Source organism: Branchiostoma floridae, chromosome 11 (assembly GCF_000003815.2).
Source record: "Branchiostoma floridae strain S238N-H82 chromosome 11, Bfl_VNyyK, whole genome shotgun sequence".
In the NCBI taxonomy this organism is placed as follows: domain Eukaryota; kingdom Metazoa; phylum Chordata; class Leptocardii; order Amphioxiformes; family Branchiostomatidae; genus Branchiostoma; species Branchiostoma floridae.
Genome location: NC_049989.1, coordinates 22217854 through 22231608, shown reverse-complemented (window position 1 = coordinate 22231608; position 13755 = coordinate 22217854). Strand labels below are relative to the sequence as shown.

At 45.8% G+C, this 13755-nt stretch overlaps 3 protein-coding genes across 3 annotated transcripts in view; all 3 read left to right on the top strand.

Annotated features, from left to right (window-relative positions):
* LOC118425403 overlaps positions 1–6733 on the top strand; it is a 12868-nt gene extending 6135 nt beyond the window's left edge. Inside the window, exons 8-17 of the mRNA XM_035834212.1 lie at positions 58–167; positions 475–627; positions 1424–1579; positions 2103–2225; positions 2716–2824; positions 3335–3501; positions 4549–4650; positions 5376–5465; positions 5806–5926; positions 6558–6733. Of these exons, the coding sequence (XP_035690105.1) occupies positions 58–167; positions 475–627; positions 1424–1579; positions 2103–2225; positions 2716–2824; positions 3335–3501; positions 4549–4650; positions 5376–5465; positions 5806–5926; positions 6558–6691 (1265 nt within the window). The 3' untranslated portion in view covers positions 6692–6733. The remainder of the gene's footprint in view (positions 1–57; positions 168–474; positions 628–1423; positions 1580–2102; positions 2226–2715; positions 2825–3334; positions 3502–4548; positions 4651–5375; positions 5466–5805; positions 5927–6557) is intronic.
* Positions 6734–7293: 560 nt separating this feature from the next.
* LOC118425402 lies at positions 7294–8849 on the top strand. Its single transcript, XM_035834210.1, has 4 exons — positions 7294–7311; positions 7558–7740; positions 8350–8413; positions 8609–8849. The coding sequence occupies exons 1-4, from the start codon at positions 7294–7296 to the stop codon at positions 8809–8811; spliced, it is 468 nt and encodes a 155-aa protein (XP_035690103.1). The 3' UTR covers positions 8812–8849.
* Positions 8850–9010: 161 nt separating this feature from the next.
* LOC118425401 lies at positions 9011–13238 on the top strand. The gene is made up of 3 exons (XM_035834209.1): positions 9011–9029; positions 9289–9597; positions 12953–13238. The coding sequence occupies exons 1-3, from the start codon at positions 9011–9013 to the stop codon at positions 13051–13053; spliced, it is 429 nt and encodes a 142-aa protein (XP_035690102.1). The 3' UTR covers positions 13054–13238.
* The last annotated feature ends 517 nt before the right edge of the window (positions 13239–13755 follow it).

Sequence of the window (13755 nt, the reverse complement as noted above, 5' to 3'; positions counted from 1 at the left end):
TGTTTTGTAACTGCTGGATAGCCATATATTGAAACTCAGAGTTGTTTGTACCTACAGGCTCCAGCTGCCAGACTCAGAAGGCGTCGGAGCTGTCCATGTCCCAGCTGGGTCTGTTCGGGGTAAACAGCGGAAACGGAACCACAGGGCACGTGTACAGTGTTAACCAGGTTGGGGTTCTTATTTTACCTCTATCAACATGGATATTTGTGATAGGTAGGTAGTCGACGAACAGGTTATACGCCCCTTGCGGGGTGGCATACTCTTCTTTGGCGGATACAAGACAGGGATGCGACAGGTCTCCCGTCCGGGTGAATGATGTGAATCACCGTGTGGCTGATACGAGACGGAGGTTCACCAGGCCTCCATCTGGGTGATTTGTAGTCACCTTTGTGATAGCTAATTAGGTGATAATTAGGTGGTTTATTTTCACCCTGCAGTGAAGGTACAGCCATTTCCCCATGTTTCCTCCGGCAGGTGTTCCACTTCGGGCCGCAGGTGAGTCTGTTCTACGAGGGCACGGCGGAGGTTCGCGGCATCCCCGTCATGTGGTGGTCCACCTGCCAGTACCTGTCCGACATGGACCTGACGTTCTTCGGGCAGTACTACTTTACCTTGCCGGGCTACCAGGTGAGGTTTGTTTGCTTGTTTGTTTGTTTGTTTGTTTGTTTGTTTGTGTGATTGACGGGAGTACTGGTGTGTGGGATCCCCGTCTTGTGGTGGTCCACCTGCCAGTACCTGCCCGACATGGACATCACCTTCTTCGGACAGTACTACTTCACCTTGTCGGGCTACCAGGTGATGGTTGTTTGTTTGTTTGTTTGTTTGTTTGTGTGATTGACGGGAGTACTGGTGCGCGGGATCCCCGTGATGTGGTGGTCCACCTGCCAGTACCTGCCCGACATGGACCTGACGTTCTTCGGGCAGTACTACTTCACCTTACTGGGGGTGATGCTTGTTTGTTTGTTTGTTTGTTTGTTTGTTTGTGTGTGACTAGTTGGAGGAGAACTTGAATCTACTCCCTGAAACCATGTGTACATACGTCGATGTAGGTTAGACATCCAGGTAATAAAATACGCCAAAAAGTAGTTACCCAAGCAACTGGATATGGTTTTGGAAACGGTCAGACGTTTCAACTACTATCCAGTGTCGTTTTCGTCCGTAACAAGGTTTGTTTGTTTGTTTGCTTGTTTGTTTTTTAGTTTGTTTGTTTGTTTATTAGGTACAGACTATCCCCTCAGACTCAAGTCGACAGATTTCATGTCAATCTTCCAGTTCACATGAGGTAGTGTTTTGTCTTGATAGTGTCAGAATCACACAGGATAATCAATAAGATCTCTGCAGACAGAAGGGGGGCAACCAATGCAGTTTGAATAATTCTGGTGTTTTCCCAGCTTTAAAACGTTTTCCAAATCTCCCTACCCAGAGCGCCTCCTACGGCGTTGATGACATGAGAAGCCCTGTGCCCGTGAGGATAAACGTGACCGGCAGGACGGGTGGCTTCCCGCAGAGACACATCAGCCACGTGTACGAGTTCTCACAGTTCAGGGCCAACATCGACCCAGGAGCCGCCGCTTTCGAGGTCAGAGTTTTCAATTATAATAACGGTAACAACCTGGACACATCCTAAAACTTTGGATTCAAGCTTACAATATACACTGTGTTGCTTGCCTTCTTCAAACACTAGATTGAATTTTATGCAAACAGATTCTAAACATTGGCTTGTCGAAAACTACACCAACTGGAGTGTCATAAATAACAATGGCAATATAAGAACATGTTTAACAACATCTGTGCGCTGAATGTCTAACCCAAGGGTGTCCACATTTAACCATTACCAGAAACATTGACACAAAACTTCAGAGACCTATCAGTACACTTGACTTGAACTTGTTTAAACATCTTATATTACACTTGACCTTGATGATTCCCTACGCTGCCCGGACCCCTCCCACGTGTACTTGACCTTGATTTGACATTGTTTTAATGACCTAACATCACACTTGACCTTGCTCCTTCCCCCTGACCCCTCCCCACGTGTACTTAACCTTGATTTGACCTGGTTTTAGAGATCTTACATCACACTTGACCTTTGTTCTCCCCAGACCCCTCCCCACGTGTACTGCTCTGGCCGGGAGGAGACGGTCCCGCTGCCGCCCGTGCCGGCAGTCTTCTCCTTCAACTCGGAAGTGGTGACGGCAAACAGCCGCCTCATCGGCAACTTCAAGGTACGGCAACAGGTGTCTTAGCCTTCAGGCTGTCAAGGTGGCTATTTCGTACCGGACTTGTGCTGGTAGTGGGGGTAATGCAGCAGGGAGAGGAGAGTTCTGACAAGTTCGATGAATACAGTACTTCACTAACGTCTCATACTCCAAGTTGATAACATTTTCAGCACTAAGGACAGGTCCATGGAGGCTGCATATCTACATTCACAAATATGTAAATTTGAAGTCACAGATATGCAAAGAAGACAAAGCTCACTAGTACGCAAGATAGATATGCAATTTTTTCACTAGCATGGCTCATATATCAGCACTGGCAACTGGTCAGGGATGCCAACCTCCAAGTCCAGATAGCCTTTCAGCTGAACAAGGCCCCGGGAAAATAACACATAACACCTTGACTATAAAACTAGTGTTCATCTGATTTTTTTATCAATAAGCGTCATTAAGCGTTTGTACCTTCTCTATGAACACCTTTATCGCCTTGTGTTGCCAGGAGTGGTTTGACACAGAGGACCGGATTACTCGCTACGACACGAAACCTCCGCCAGGATCTGATTACTCATCAAGTAACCCGATATCCACAGTGGACGACTTCAACACAGGTGTGTGTGTGGGGGGGGTCAATAATCATTGATAATAATCAATAATCATTGATCTTAGCCTTCATAAAATGATACTGAAATCAGGAAATTCAACAAGATTGAGGAGAGTGTAATTCTGTAACAGAGCAGTTACAGGGCCTAGGGAGTGACTCTTGTATTATAGATAAAGGTTTTCCTCTAGGGACTATATTTTTGATGTCATGTCAGCGTTACTTCTTTCTGAACTGTCAGTTTTGAAAGCCTGAGAACAACGAAAATCATCCATTTATTTTGACAATCATAAAATGCTTATCTCGCAGACCGTAGAGTGAATACCTTTAAAACTCATGAGTATAATTTACGCCCTATTTGAACACTATCGCAAATACTTTTACATGTAAATGATAAGTTGTCATATTTGATGTACAAAGTACAATACCATATACATTCACAAGGTCCTAAGCTACAATGCCTTCTAAAACAGACCGTTTGATTGAGTGATTAATTGATTGATTGATTGATTATTCCCAGGCCTGTCCTACCTGATTGACAGGCGGACGGGCGACTGCACAGTCTCTGCTGTCCGGAACAACAGCGTCGCTGCGGACGACCTTCCCGCCGACCCCTTCCACGTGCGGATGATGACAGCTGAGGAGTTCTTCCATTTTGAGAACACCTCCTGGGCTTATGTTGGAGAGGTAACTAAGGATGGCAACTTAACTGGGGGGTAGATTCAATTTGAAAAGACTGGTTAACTTTGAGATCAACACAAAAGCTTACCCTTTTGTTCATTTTTTCGTAACTGCGTAATACACACCATAGCCTACCACACCAGTTTTGTTTCGCATAACAGGTAATGGCGTTAAACACCAGTTTTTACAGTTTCAAACTGCTTTAAACTAGGCTGCAAGGTTTGCTCTAATAGCAACGAGAAAGATCCCTACTCTTTTCAATGAAAGTGGTGATTTCTTTAACATTTTTAGGTATGACTCTCCTCAAACACGGGCCCTGTGGCTTTGCTTCCCGTCCAAGAAAAGTCCACAACCAAAGCTAGGCTTTCATCTTCACCTGAGCTTGAGTTGGGTGAAGATATGGGGCAACACTTGGGTCCTGCTACGGATCGAAACCCATAAGTCTAAGTATAAGAGTCAGATAAGGCCCAAAATGGAATATTGTTGTCACATTTGGGCTGGAGCCTCCCAGAACTCCCTGACGTGCCTCAATAGAGTACAAAAACGGTTAAGGAACATTGTTGGCAGCGACTTATTCGCCACACTACAACCATTGGCCCAAAGGCGTGATGTAGCTAGCCTAGCACTTTTCTATCGGTACTTCCATGGTAAATGCTCGGCAGAACTTCATTCACTTGTGCCTTCAATACGAACCTTCAAAGCAAGAACCCGTTTAGCCACTTCCACGGAAACAAATCATCCTTTTTTCCTCCACAATCCACCTAACAGGAGGAAGTTCCACGCTCAGAGCTTTTTTCCTAGAACAACATCGCTATGGAATAAGCTTCCACGGACTTGCTTCCCCACAGGGTACAGCCTGAAACTGTTCAAATTAAGGGTAAACAAACATCTCTCTTCACAATTCAGTAACGTAACCCAAAACGCTTGAGTGGCTCCACGAGCCTTGTTTTGCGGTGACCTCAAAGTAAATAAAAATAAAAAAGTCAACAACCGTACCCACAGAACCACACCACCTGTTTGAATAATTGTGTCGGCTCATGTCTCTCCTCCCAGGTTGATGTTGACGGTCTCCCCTGTATGAAGTGGATCGGTCTGAGAGACGACTACCCGCCCAACAACCCCATACAGACCACCTGGGAGTGGTCCTTTGCTCAGGTGACTTACAAATATTTTCCCTGGAAATACCAGAGTGGAACTCCCTGCCTGACAAGGTCGAACGGCCCCCACACCTGGGTCCTTTCGTGCCTGGCTGGAGGCCTGTCTGCCTTAACCCGGGACCTCAACTACCTACCCTTTACTGTGCCCCTGATGTGGTATATGGGGGTAGTAAAATCTAGATGTAGATGTTTCTTTGCTACGGAGTAGTAAAAGTTCACAAATACATGGCAGGAATTCCCAGGATCGATCTTTATGTAAATCACCACACAGGATTCAGGACCAGGGTCAGATCTTGTTCCTGTAACTACCTCCAACTACCAGGAAGGAACTTAGAGTCTGTGACAATTTGAAGCTAAAGGTTGGTTCACACATGCGTATGTATATTCAAATCCGTAGGAGGTCCGTAGGGAATTATCAGCCTCTACCAGGCTCCTAGGCCGCTGGAAAAATAGTAGCAATTGGACAACTATAGACAGATAAGATACCAGAGGAGCTAGGTGGGTTTTCAAACCATATTCCGTGGCCAGCTAACGCGTTCTGCTTTATATGTGTCTATATTTGTCCACTTTCTACTATTCTTCAAAAGACCCTTGGAGCCTGCAGCTGGTAGAGGGTAAATCTTCCATACGGACCTCATACAGACTTGAATATATACACTCTTGTAAACCCACTTTAAGACACGTCAGTCCTTTCCTGACCGGTTTCTCATCCTTCCCACCCAGCCTGGCTGGACGTCTGCGATGCCGTCTGCCACTGACGTCACGTCTCAGTCCTTCCCCGTCATGCTGGAGGTGATAGGAGTACACAGGAAGGTAGGTTCTGTTAGTCGGTACTGTACCTGTACTGTACCTGTACTGTACCTGAACTGTACCTGTACTGTACCTGTACTGTACCTGAACTGTACCTGTACTGTACCTGTACTGTACCTGTACTGTAACTGTACTGTAACTGTACCGTATATGTACTGTACCTGTACTGTACTCCATGTTTACTGACATGCATACTGTTTCTCTACTGACACAACTTCAGCTTCAGCTACAATTTCACCATATTTTACTGATGTGTTACTGTTTCTTTACTACTGACACAACTTCAGCTTCAGCTACAGTTTCTGCATGTTTGACTGACACGTTACTGTTTCTCTACTGACAGGATTTCAGCTTCAGCTACAGTTTCTCCATGTTCAGTGAGGTGGTGGACATCTCAGTCTTCGACATCGTGTCTCAGTGTTTCATAACCGCTCAGAAGAAACGCGTGCAGATTATTTTCCCAGGTGAGACAAGTTCAGGTGAATTAAGACGATACACTTGATCAAGAAAAGCTGCCCAGAACCTCTGGCTAACACAGATTCATTCCCTTGGGTCTCAGTCTTCTAAACCTTTATTTCTTTATTTCTTTATTTGAATTTACCACATGCAAAAACAAGTGGAAGGGAGGACAAAACAGGTGTATCAACACCTTTACAAGTTGTCCTCCCAAAAACCTTAGGAAAATGCTAACCTAAAAACAAAGTGTCAAGAGGAATTGGAAAAGCAGAGTCTGCTTTATAAAGACTGTGACACTAAGACGTCCACAACAAACTCTGTTTCCATGTTGACCTTCCATCTAACATTGTTTCCCACACCCAAGAATCAACATTACTGATATTGCGTCGATGAAGGTTAGACATTCGGGTAATAAGATACGCCAAAAAGCAGTTACTCAAGCAACCGGATATGATTTTGCAAATGGTCAGGCATTTCAGATAGCATCCACTATCTTTTGTCAGTGACACTGAAGAAATCTGGTAAAAACTGGTAATTTACTGCAATTGCTTAGGCCATACAGGCATGAAAACCATGCAGATGAAACAATGAGGCCAGCTGACAGTAAGATTATTCCTCTCATACACCCCCCCCCCCCAGGCCAGTTCCCGGCTGATCTGAACTTGAACTGGTTCCGGACTGCGCTGAAGAAGGGCGTGGCGTCAGCAGCACAGGTGGAGTCACTTAGGGTCACAGATATACAGGTGAGTAACACAGGTGGGACATACAGGTGAGCAGCACAGGTGAGTCTCTCAGGGTGGCAGACATACAGGTGAGTAACACAGGTGGGACATACAGGTCAGCAGCACAGGTGGAGTCTCTCAGGGTGGCAGATATACAGGTGAGTAACACAGGTGGGACATACAGGTGAGTAAGACAGGTGGAGTCACTCAGGGTGGCAGATATACAGGTGAGTAACACAGGTGGGACATACATGTGAGCATCACAGGTGGAGTCACTCAGGGTGGCAGATATACACGTGAGTAACACAGGTGGGACATACAGGTCAGCAGCACAGGTGGAGTCTCAGGGTGGCAGATATACAGGTGAGTAACACAGGTGGGACATACAGGTCAGCAGCACAGGTGGAGTCTCAGGGTGGCAGATATACAGGTGAGTAACACAGGTGGGACATACAGGTCAGCAGCACAGGTGGAGTCTCAGGGTGGCAGATATACAGGTGAGTAACACAGGTGGGACATACAGGTCAGCAGCACAGGTGGGGTCTCTCAGGGTAGCAGATATACAGGTGAGTAACACAGGTGGGACATACAGGTGAGCATCACAGGTGGAGTCACCCAGGGTGGCAGACATACAGGTGAGTAAGTGTACAGACATGAATGCAGCCAAACCTGTACTAGTTCTGACTGTACTAAGTCCGTCCTGGCCAGTACTCGAACCAGATTGTTCAGCATTACAGTCAAACCTGTACAAATGACCACATGGTCGTTGATACAGTCAAACCTGTACCATGATGTTCGGACTGTACAAACTCCATCCTCCCTGCTCCAAATTGAAAGGTACTTGAACCAGATAATTCAGCATAATAGTCAAACCTGTACTAGTTCGGACTGTTCTAACTCGATCCTCCCTGCGCCAGATTGACCGATACTCGACCCAGCTCGTGGTGGAGGCGACTCTGCTGGCGGCGGCGCAGGTTACCGGGGACGTCCTGAAGCCGGTGTCGGGCCCCACCATGGCGGAGGCGTACACCAACCTGCAGGGCACGGTACAGCGGGGGGAGCTGCGCTTCCTGGTGCCCATCGGACATGCCGACTTCAATGTGAGTCGTCTAGTTGTTGTTGTTGTTTGTTTACAAACCTGCATAGTTCTGCATAGTTCCACTGGGTGTGGTGCAATTCCTGGTGCCGATGGACATGTCGACTTCAATGTGCATGGTCCTGTAATTGTTGTTTGTTTGCGAACTTGCAAATCTTTGTACAGCTTATTAAATTTACACACCTGATCTGATCCCAAAGGGAAATTTCAATGTAAGGCTTTGGGGATGAAGTATTATAGTTGATTTTTATGTGTTCTCATTACAAGAATCAGTGAGCATATTTTCTGTAACAAGCCAGCAAGGTCCCAAAATCTAGCGGATGCCAAGCAAAGATCAGTGTCTTTCAGTGTAGTGTAACTAGTTCCATTGGAAACCCCGGATACCTAGCTAGTTCTTGATGTTGATGATTTGTTTGAGTGTGTACGACTAAGGGATACAGGTCAACAAACCTGCTAGCAGAAAATATGCTTTTCAGTATTTTACGCCAGAATTGGCGTAGTATGAACAACGTAACGTTAGTAAGTTATTAGGCGAGATGATGTGTTGGCGCAATGAAAACTATTTTGGTTTGCAGCTGAGTCTTCTGAAAATTTGCTTTTATTTTATTTCCAGCGGGAGCCAGTACGAGCGTCTTTTGTTCGAGAAGTTGGGATTCACTCCACTGTGGAAGAGCAAGGTGCAAAAATCATTATTCACTCATTCATTCGTTCTCATTAGAAGGCCATAGCAAAGCCACACTGCATTACTAACTAATGAAAAAGCATCAATTCTGAGGTTTGGCCACTTCACCATTTACAGCCCGATTGTGTGGCTGGCAAAGATTTGGTTTTATGGATTATAAGGTTACCATGACGATCCTTCCTTCCTGCAGTGACGTACACGAAGGGAAGCGTCCGATTGGTCGGCGGTCGGACAGCGGGAGAGCTCCAGCTGGAACGTACCACTGGTGTGTGGGGAGGGGTGTGCAGCAGTGGCTGGGACATGTCGAGCGCTCGGGTGGCCTGCAGGGAACTGGGGTACGACGATGCGAGTCAGGCAACATACTGTGTCGATGAGCCCGTCTCGCCGAAGTAAGTCTTGTTTGTTTGTTTGTTTACTTTTACTTGTTTGTGGAGAGCTCGGGTGGCCTGCAGGCAGCTCGGGTACGACGATACAAGTCAGGCGGCGTACTGCGTCAATGAACCCGTCTCGCTGAGGTAAGTCTTGTTTGTTCTTTTGTTTGTGAAGTGTCAAGTGGGGTACGACGACGCAAGTCAGGCAACGTACTGTGTCGATGAACCCCTCTCGCCAAGGTAAGTCTTGTTTGTTTACTTGTTTGTTTGCGAAGTGCTCGTGTGGCCCGCAGGCAGCTTAGTTACACCAGGCTACGAACCCGTCTCACCGTCAACTCCCTTTTTTCTAGACAAGTTACAATCTGAAATTCATTGAAAAATCAGCTGAAAACTCTACAGCTGTTTTCATTTCTCAAAGCTGTGTGTGTACGGAGCTACAAACTTCAGACCGTGTTTTCATGTTGATTTTCCACTGCATTGGCATTATTTTAAAATTCAGTTGATCTGTCTTTACTACCATTCCCCAGATCCGCGCGCTCCACCCCCCGGAGCTGGCTGTCCGGCGTGCAGTGTGCAGGGACGGAAACCTCCATCCTGGCGTGCCCGAACTCCGGCTGGCAGCTGGCACCGTGTGACGGCGCGGGGGTCATCTGCATCGACACCGTCGTCCCGGCAACCACCGCGTCATCACCCATCACGGACAGCAACAACCCTGCATCATCACCTGCTGTTACCATGGCAACCCCTCCGGCGTCAACGCCCGACAGCTGTGACCAAGCGCCAAACACACCTGTCACGTACGGCACAGGTAAGGTCTCGTTCCTGTCAGTGTCGTCCTTCAATCAATCTACGACTTGCCTTAGAGTCCTGGATGATAAAGTAATTTGTACACATTCTACCGAGTGTTTGTACTTAGTCCATGGTTCAATGACTCTCCTGGCAGAACAACAGATGGATTAGGGAAGAACAGAAAATCTGCTCGAGTCAGGAACTGTGATAAGGGGGATATACACATGTAAACTGGGTCAAGATTGAGACCACACTCTTCACTCTTATAGAAGCTATACACTTTAGGTAGCAGCCTAAATGTTGGCAGATGATTGCCTTTGGATTGTATAGTGCAAAGATCTCCAATATCCATCGATGTAATCATCATCATCATCGGTCGGCTGCGCTGCAGGCAACTGTAAGGTTCTTTCGGGCCCTTCTGAAGGCAGCTAGATGGTGGATCTGCTTTGGGGAGATCTGCTCATTAAAATCGGTTGATGGATATTTGAACTACAGTGCAACTATCCTACTGCATCTGTGAATAGGTTCTGGCAGTTGGTAACGCTAACCATTACATCACTGGTTAACACTGACAGTAGATCCAGTCAGACTGAAATGTAGGCAGGGAAAACACTGGTGGCTTGCAAAGAACTAACTAAATAAATAAATAAATAAAAAAACCTTCCTAACGAATCAGGTGCTGCCACACTTGTTTCAAAGGCTTTGAATTCGATCATTTAGTGCCCCAGGCGGTTTTCGAACAGAAAAAAACACTTGCAAAAAATTCAGAAATTAAAGACATCTTCTTCTTCTTTCCTACTGCCTAGCCTCAATTTTTTGAGATTATTGGCAGACTACGCATGGTTTAATTACAATACAAGTGACCAGAACAAATAGACATGGGAAAAATGAAGGAAAATGCTGAGGGAAATAAAAACAAACTGATTTTCTGTGTGCAAAAAGACAGGACAGGTGAATTAAGTGGGTTAATAGGACACGTATTTACATATATACAAGACGTGTGGGGGTGGCTCAATGCAGCAGGGTCCTCCCCAGCTCAGTTTTGAACTGGGAGAGAGACCCCGCCTCCGCCACACCAGGCTCAAGTCCATTCCACTCTCTGATGGTACGAGGGAAGAACGAGAGCCTGTAGTAGTTGTTCCTGCACGCGATGGCCTGCAATGTTTGTGAGTGATTGGTGCGGCGGGAGCATCGAGCCACCGGGACAAGCATGGTCGTGTGAGGTACGTACATGATGTTGTTGATGATTTTGTACAAGGTGACCTGGCGGGCAATCTTCCTTCTAAGTTCGAGGGACTGCCAGCCAAGATTGTGAAGCATGGAGGTAACTGAGCTTGTGCGTCTGTAATCGTTAAATACATATCGGGCAGCTCTTCGTTGTACCATCTCTAGGCTACTCACCTGGGCCTTGGTGTGAGGGTCCCAAACACTACAGCCGTACTCGAGACATGGTCGAACCAGAGCCATGTAGGCTCTCTCTTTGGCCGCAGTGCTGGATATCCGCAGGCAGCGTCGTAACATTCCCAATGTCCTGTTAGCTTTTGATGTAGTTTTTTCAACGTGTTTGCCCCAGGTCAAGTTGGGAGACATATGAAGGCCAAGATATTTTGTGGAACTTACCTTGGTCAAGGGGTGTTGGTGGAGTGAGTAGGGGAATGTTATCGGGTTTCTGGAGGCTGGGACCGACATTACTTCGCATTTGGACGGATTAAAGGCCATAAGCCACGTCTTCTCCCATGAACAAATGCTATTTATGTCGTGCTGGAGTTTTTCACAATCATTCTTTGTCTTCACACTCATCTGCAAAATACAATCATCGGCAAATAGTCGGACTTTTGCATGTGCAGCATGTGATGGCAGGTCGTTAATGTAAGCTAGAAACAATATTGGCCCTAAGACTGTTCCCTGAGGAACGCCAGAGGTTACAGGTACAGGGTCAGAGCGCTCACCGTCTAGTACTACTGTCTGTGAACGGCCCTGAAGGAAGTTCTGGATCCAGGTTAAGGTTTTACCTGTAATACCATAAAACTGGAGTTTGTGTATTAACCGTAAGTGGGGGACCTTGTCAAAGGCTTTTGCAAAGTCCATGATTATGAGATCAGTCTGAATCCCATTTTCCCTGTTATGTGCCAGGTCATCCGTAAGTGACAAGAGTTGAGATTCACATGACCTACTATGTCTAAACCCGTGTTGGAGATCATAGAGAATGTTGTTGGAGTCAAAGTGATTCATCATAGTACTAGCTATAACGTGTTCCATGATTTTAGAGCATATACATGTCAACGAAATTGGTCGGTAATTTGCCGGGTCTAGGCGGTTCCCTTTTTTGTAGACGGGAGCTATGTTAGCCTCCTTCCAGGCCTCTGGCACAGAGCCAGTGTCGAGGCTTTTCTGGAAGATGGCTTGGAGGATTGGGCTTAGTGTGGAGCTTAGTTCTTTCAGCACACAAGCATGGACATGGTCAGGGCCACATGCTTTGTGAGGGTTTAGATTAGCCAGTAGTTCATTTATCCCATTTGTGTCGATGTTGATATCCTTCATTGGGGGATGCGGGCTAGGCCCCATGTCAGGCATAGCGTCATCAGGAGGTTCAGTGGAGAACACAGATTGGAACTGTTGGTTTAATAGATCGGCTTTTTCCTTGTTGTCCGAAATCAGTGTGCCTTCGTTTCTAAGATTAGAGACTCCAGCTCTTTCTGACTTCATGCTCTTCAGGAAACTCCAGAACTTTTTGGTACCTTGCTTACTTGTGGAAGTAGCATGGCTTTGTTCGGGGTCAGTTACGTCCATGTCAAGCACTACATCCTCAATGTATTTCCAGTAACACTCTTTCATCTTCTTATTAATGTCTTTCTTGAACTGGTTTAGTTTGTCTTTCCTTTCAGTTGAGTTTTGACCAATTGTTTTTCTGTAAAAACGGTCTCTTTTTCTCATCATTCGCTTAAGTTCAGGGGTTATGTAAGGGAGATGTTTCTTGCCGCTAGACATTTTGGTAGGTACATATTTATCAACACACATGGATAGTTTTTGAGTGAAATTGTTGTAGAGCTCGTTCACATCTACGTCGTCTTCTACCAATTCTAGGAAATGAGTTTTGTAGTCTTCCATTTCATCACGGAATTTGTCCCAGTTGGAACGTTTGTACAAGTACAACTTACGAGGTTTGGCTTTTTGCTTTTTGACGTACTCTACAACATTCTGTTTAGCTGTTGCATTGCATTTGGACACCCAAAGAACTCTATAAAGTCTTCAAACGATCGAGATAACTTACCTAGGTTGGGCATCCAAAGGCGCTTATTCTATGCCGCGTAGAACACGCAATCAAACTACAAATGCAAGTGCTTACAGTGTAACAAGCGTGCTGTGTTTTGCAGGTGTTCTGGTGGGGACCGCGGTGGCGATGCTCGTGTGCGGCGCAGTCATCGGGAATGGAGTCGGGTTCTTAGTGAGGAGGCGGCTGCCGCAGCTGATGTAGCAAACTCTGTGGCAGGTCCACTGTTGGGGTTACAGACACCTGTTCTGCACACCTACACAGGTGCAAACTCACCTGCACTAGACAGGTTCTACCTGCACAACTCTGATGGAAGAGGTCCTGGAGATTTTAGGAACTATGACTGAACTTATTAAATATTTAGATATGGGGCAAATCATGTTTGTATGATAAATGAAAATCTACAAGTTTAACACTTGCATGTATATATCATAAAAGATAAAAGATAAAGATATATCTGGAATGGGGATGGTGTGGGTTAAGTGCATGTAGACATCAGAGGTATCACAGCTCAAATTTACCTTATTGACTGACTGTACATGTTGCATTTCGAGCCCTGATTATTGTTGTTACATGTACCTCATACATAAGCAGGGTGCAGGGTTTGGGCATTCAAATGCAGCAAGGCACCTGCCATTGCCCATGATGTGGAACAAATTTAAGGGTAAACTATTGCATTCAAACGTACACTACATTTCTGAGGGCATCATATAAGATTTGTACCAGGTTTGACCAAGATTTTGATGATATCTGAAACAGGTCTGCATGGCCCAAACTTTTGTGACATTTTCATATGACCTTTAATATTGTATTGACCTTTACTATCTAACATGGAAAAATAAAGAGAAAGTCCGAATATAGTTTCTCATGAATTATTTATTACCTTTAGTTTTTTCAAAATTAACA

Bases quoted from the DNA above. Each gene is read 5' to 3' on its own strand.
- LOC118425402 (XM_035834210.1), top strand. The intron at 7,741-8,349 runs GTGAGTCGTCTA...TTTTATTTCCAG, and splicing joins TCGGACATGCCGACTTCAAT to CGGGAGCCAGTACGAGCGTC. The intron at 8,414-8,608 runs GTGCAAAAATCA...TCCTTCCTGCAG, and splicing joins CTCCACTGTGGAAGAGCAAG to TGACGTACACGAAGGGAAGC.
- LOC118425401 (XM_035834209.1), top strand. The intron at 9,598-12,952 runs GTAAGGTCTCGT...TGTGTTTTGCAG, and splicing joins ACCTGTCACGTACGGCACAG to GTGTTCTGGTGGGGACCGCG.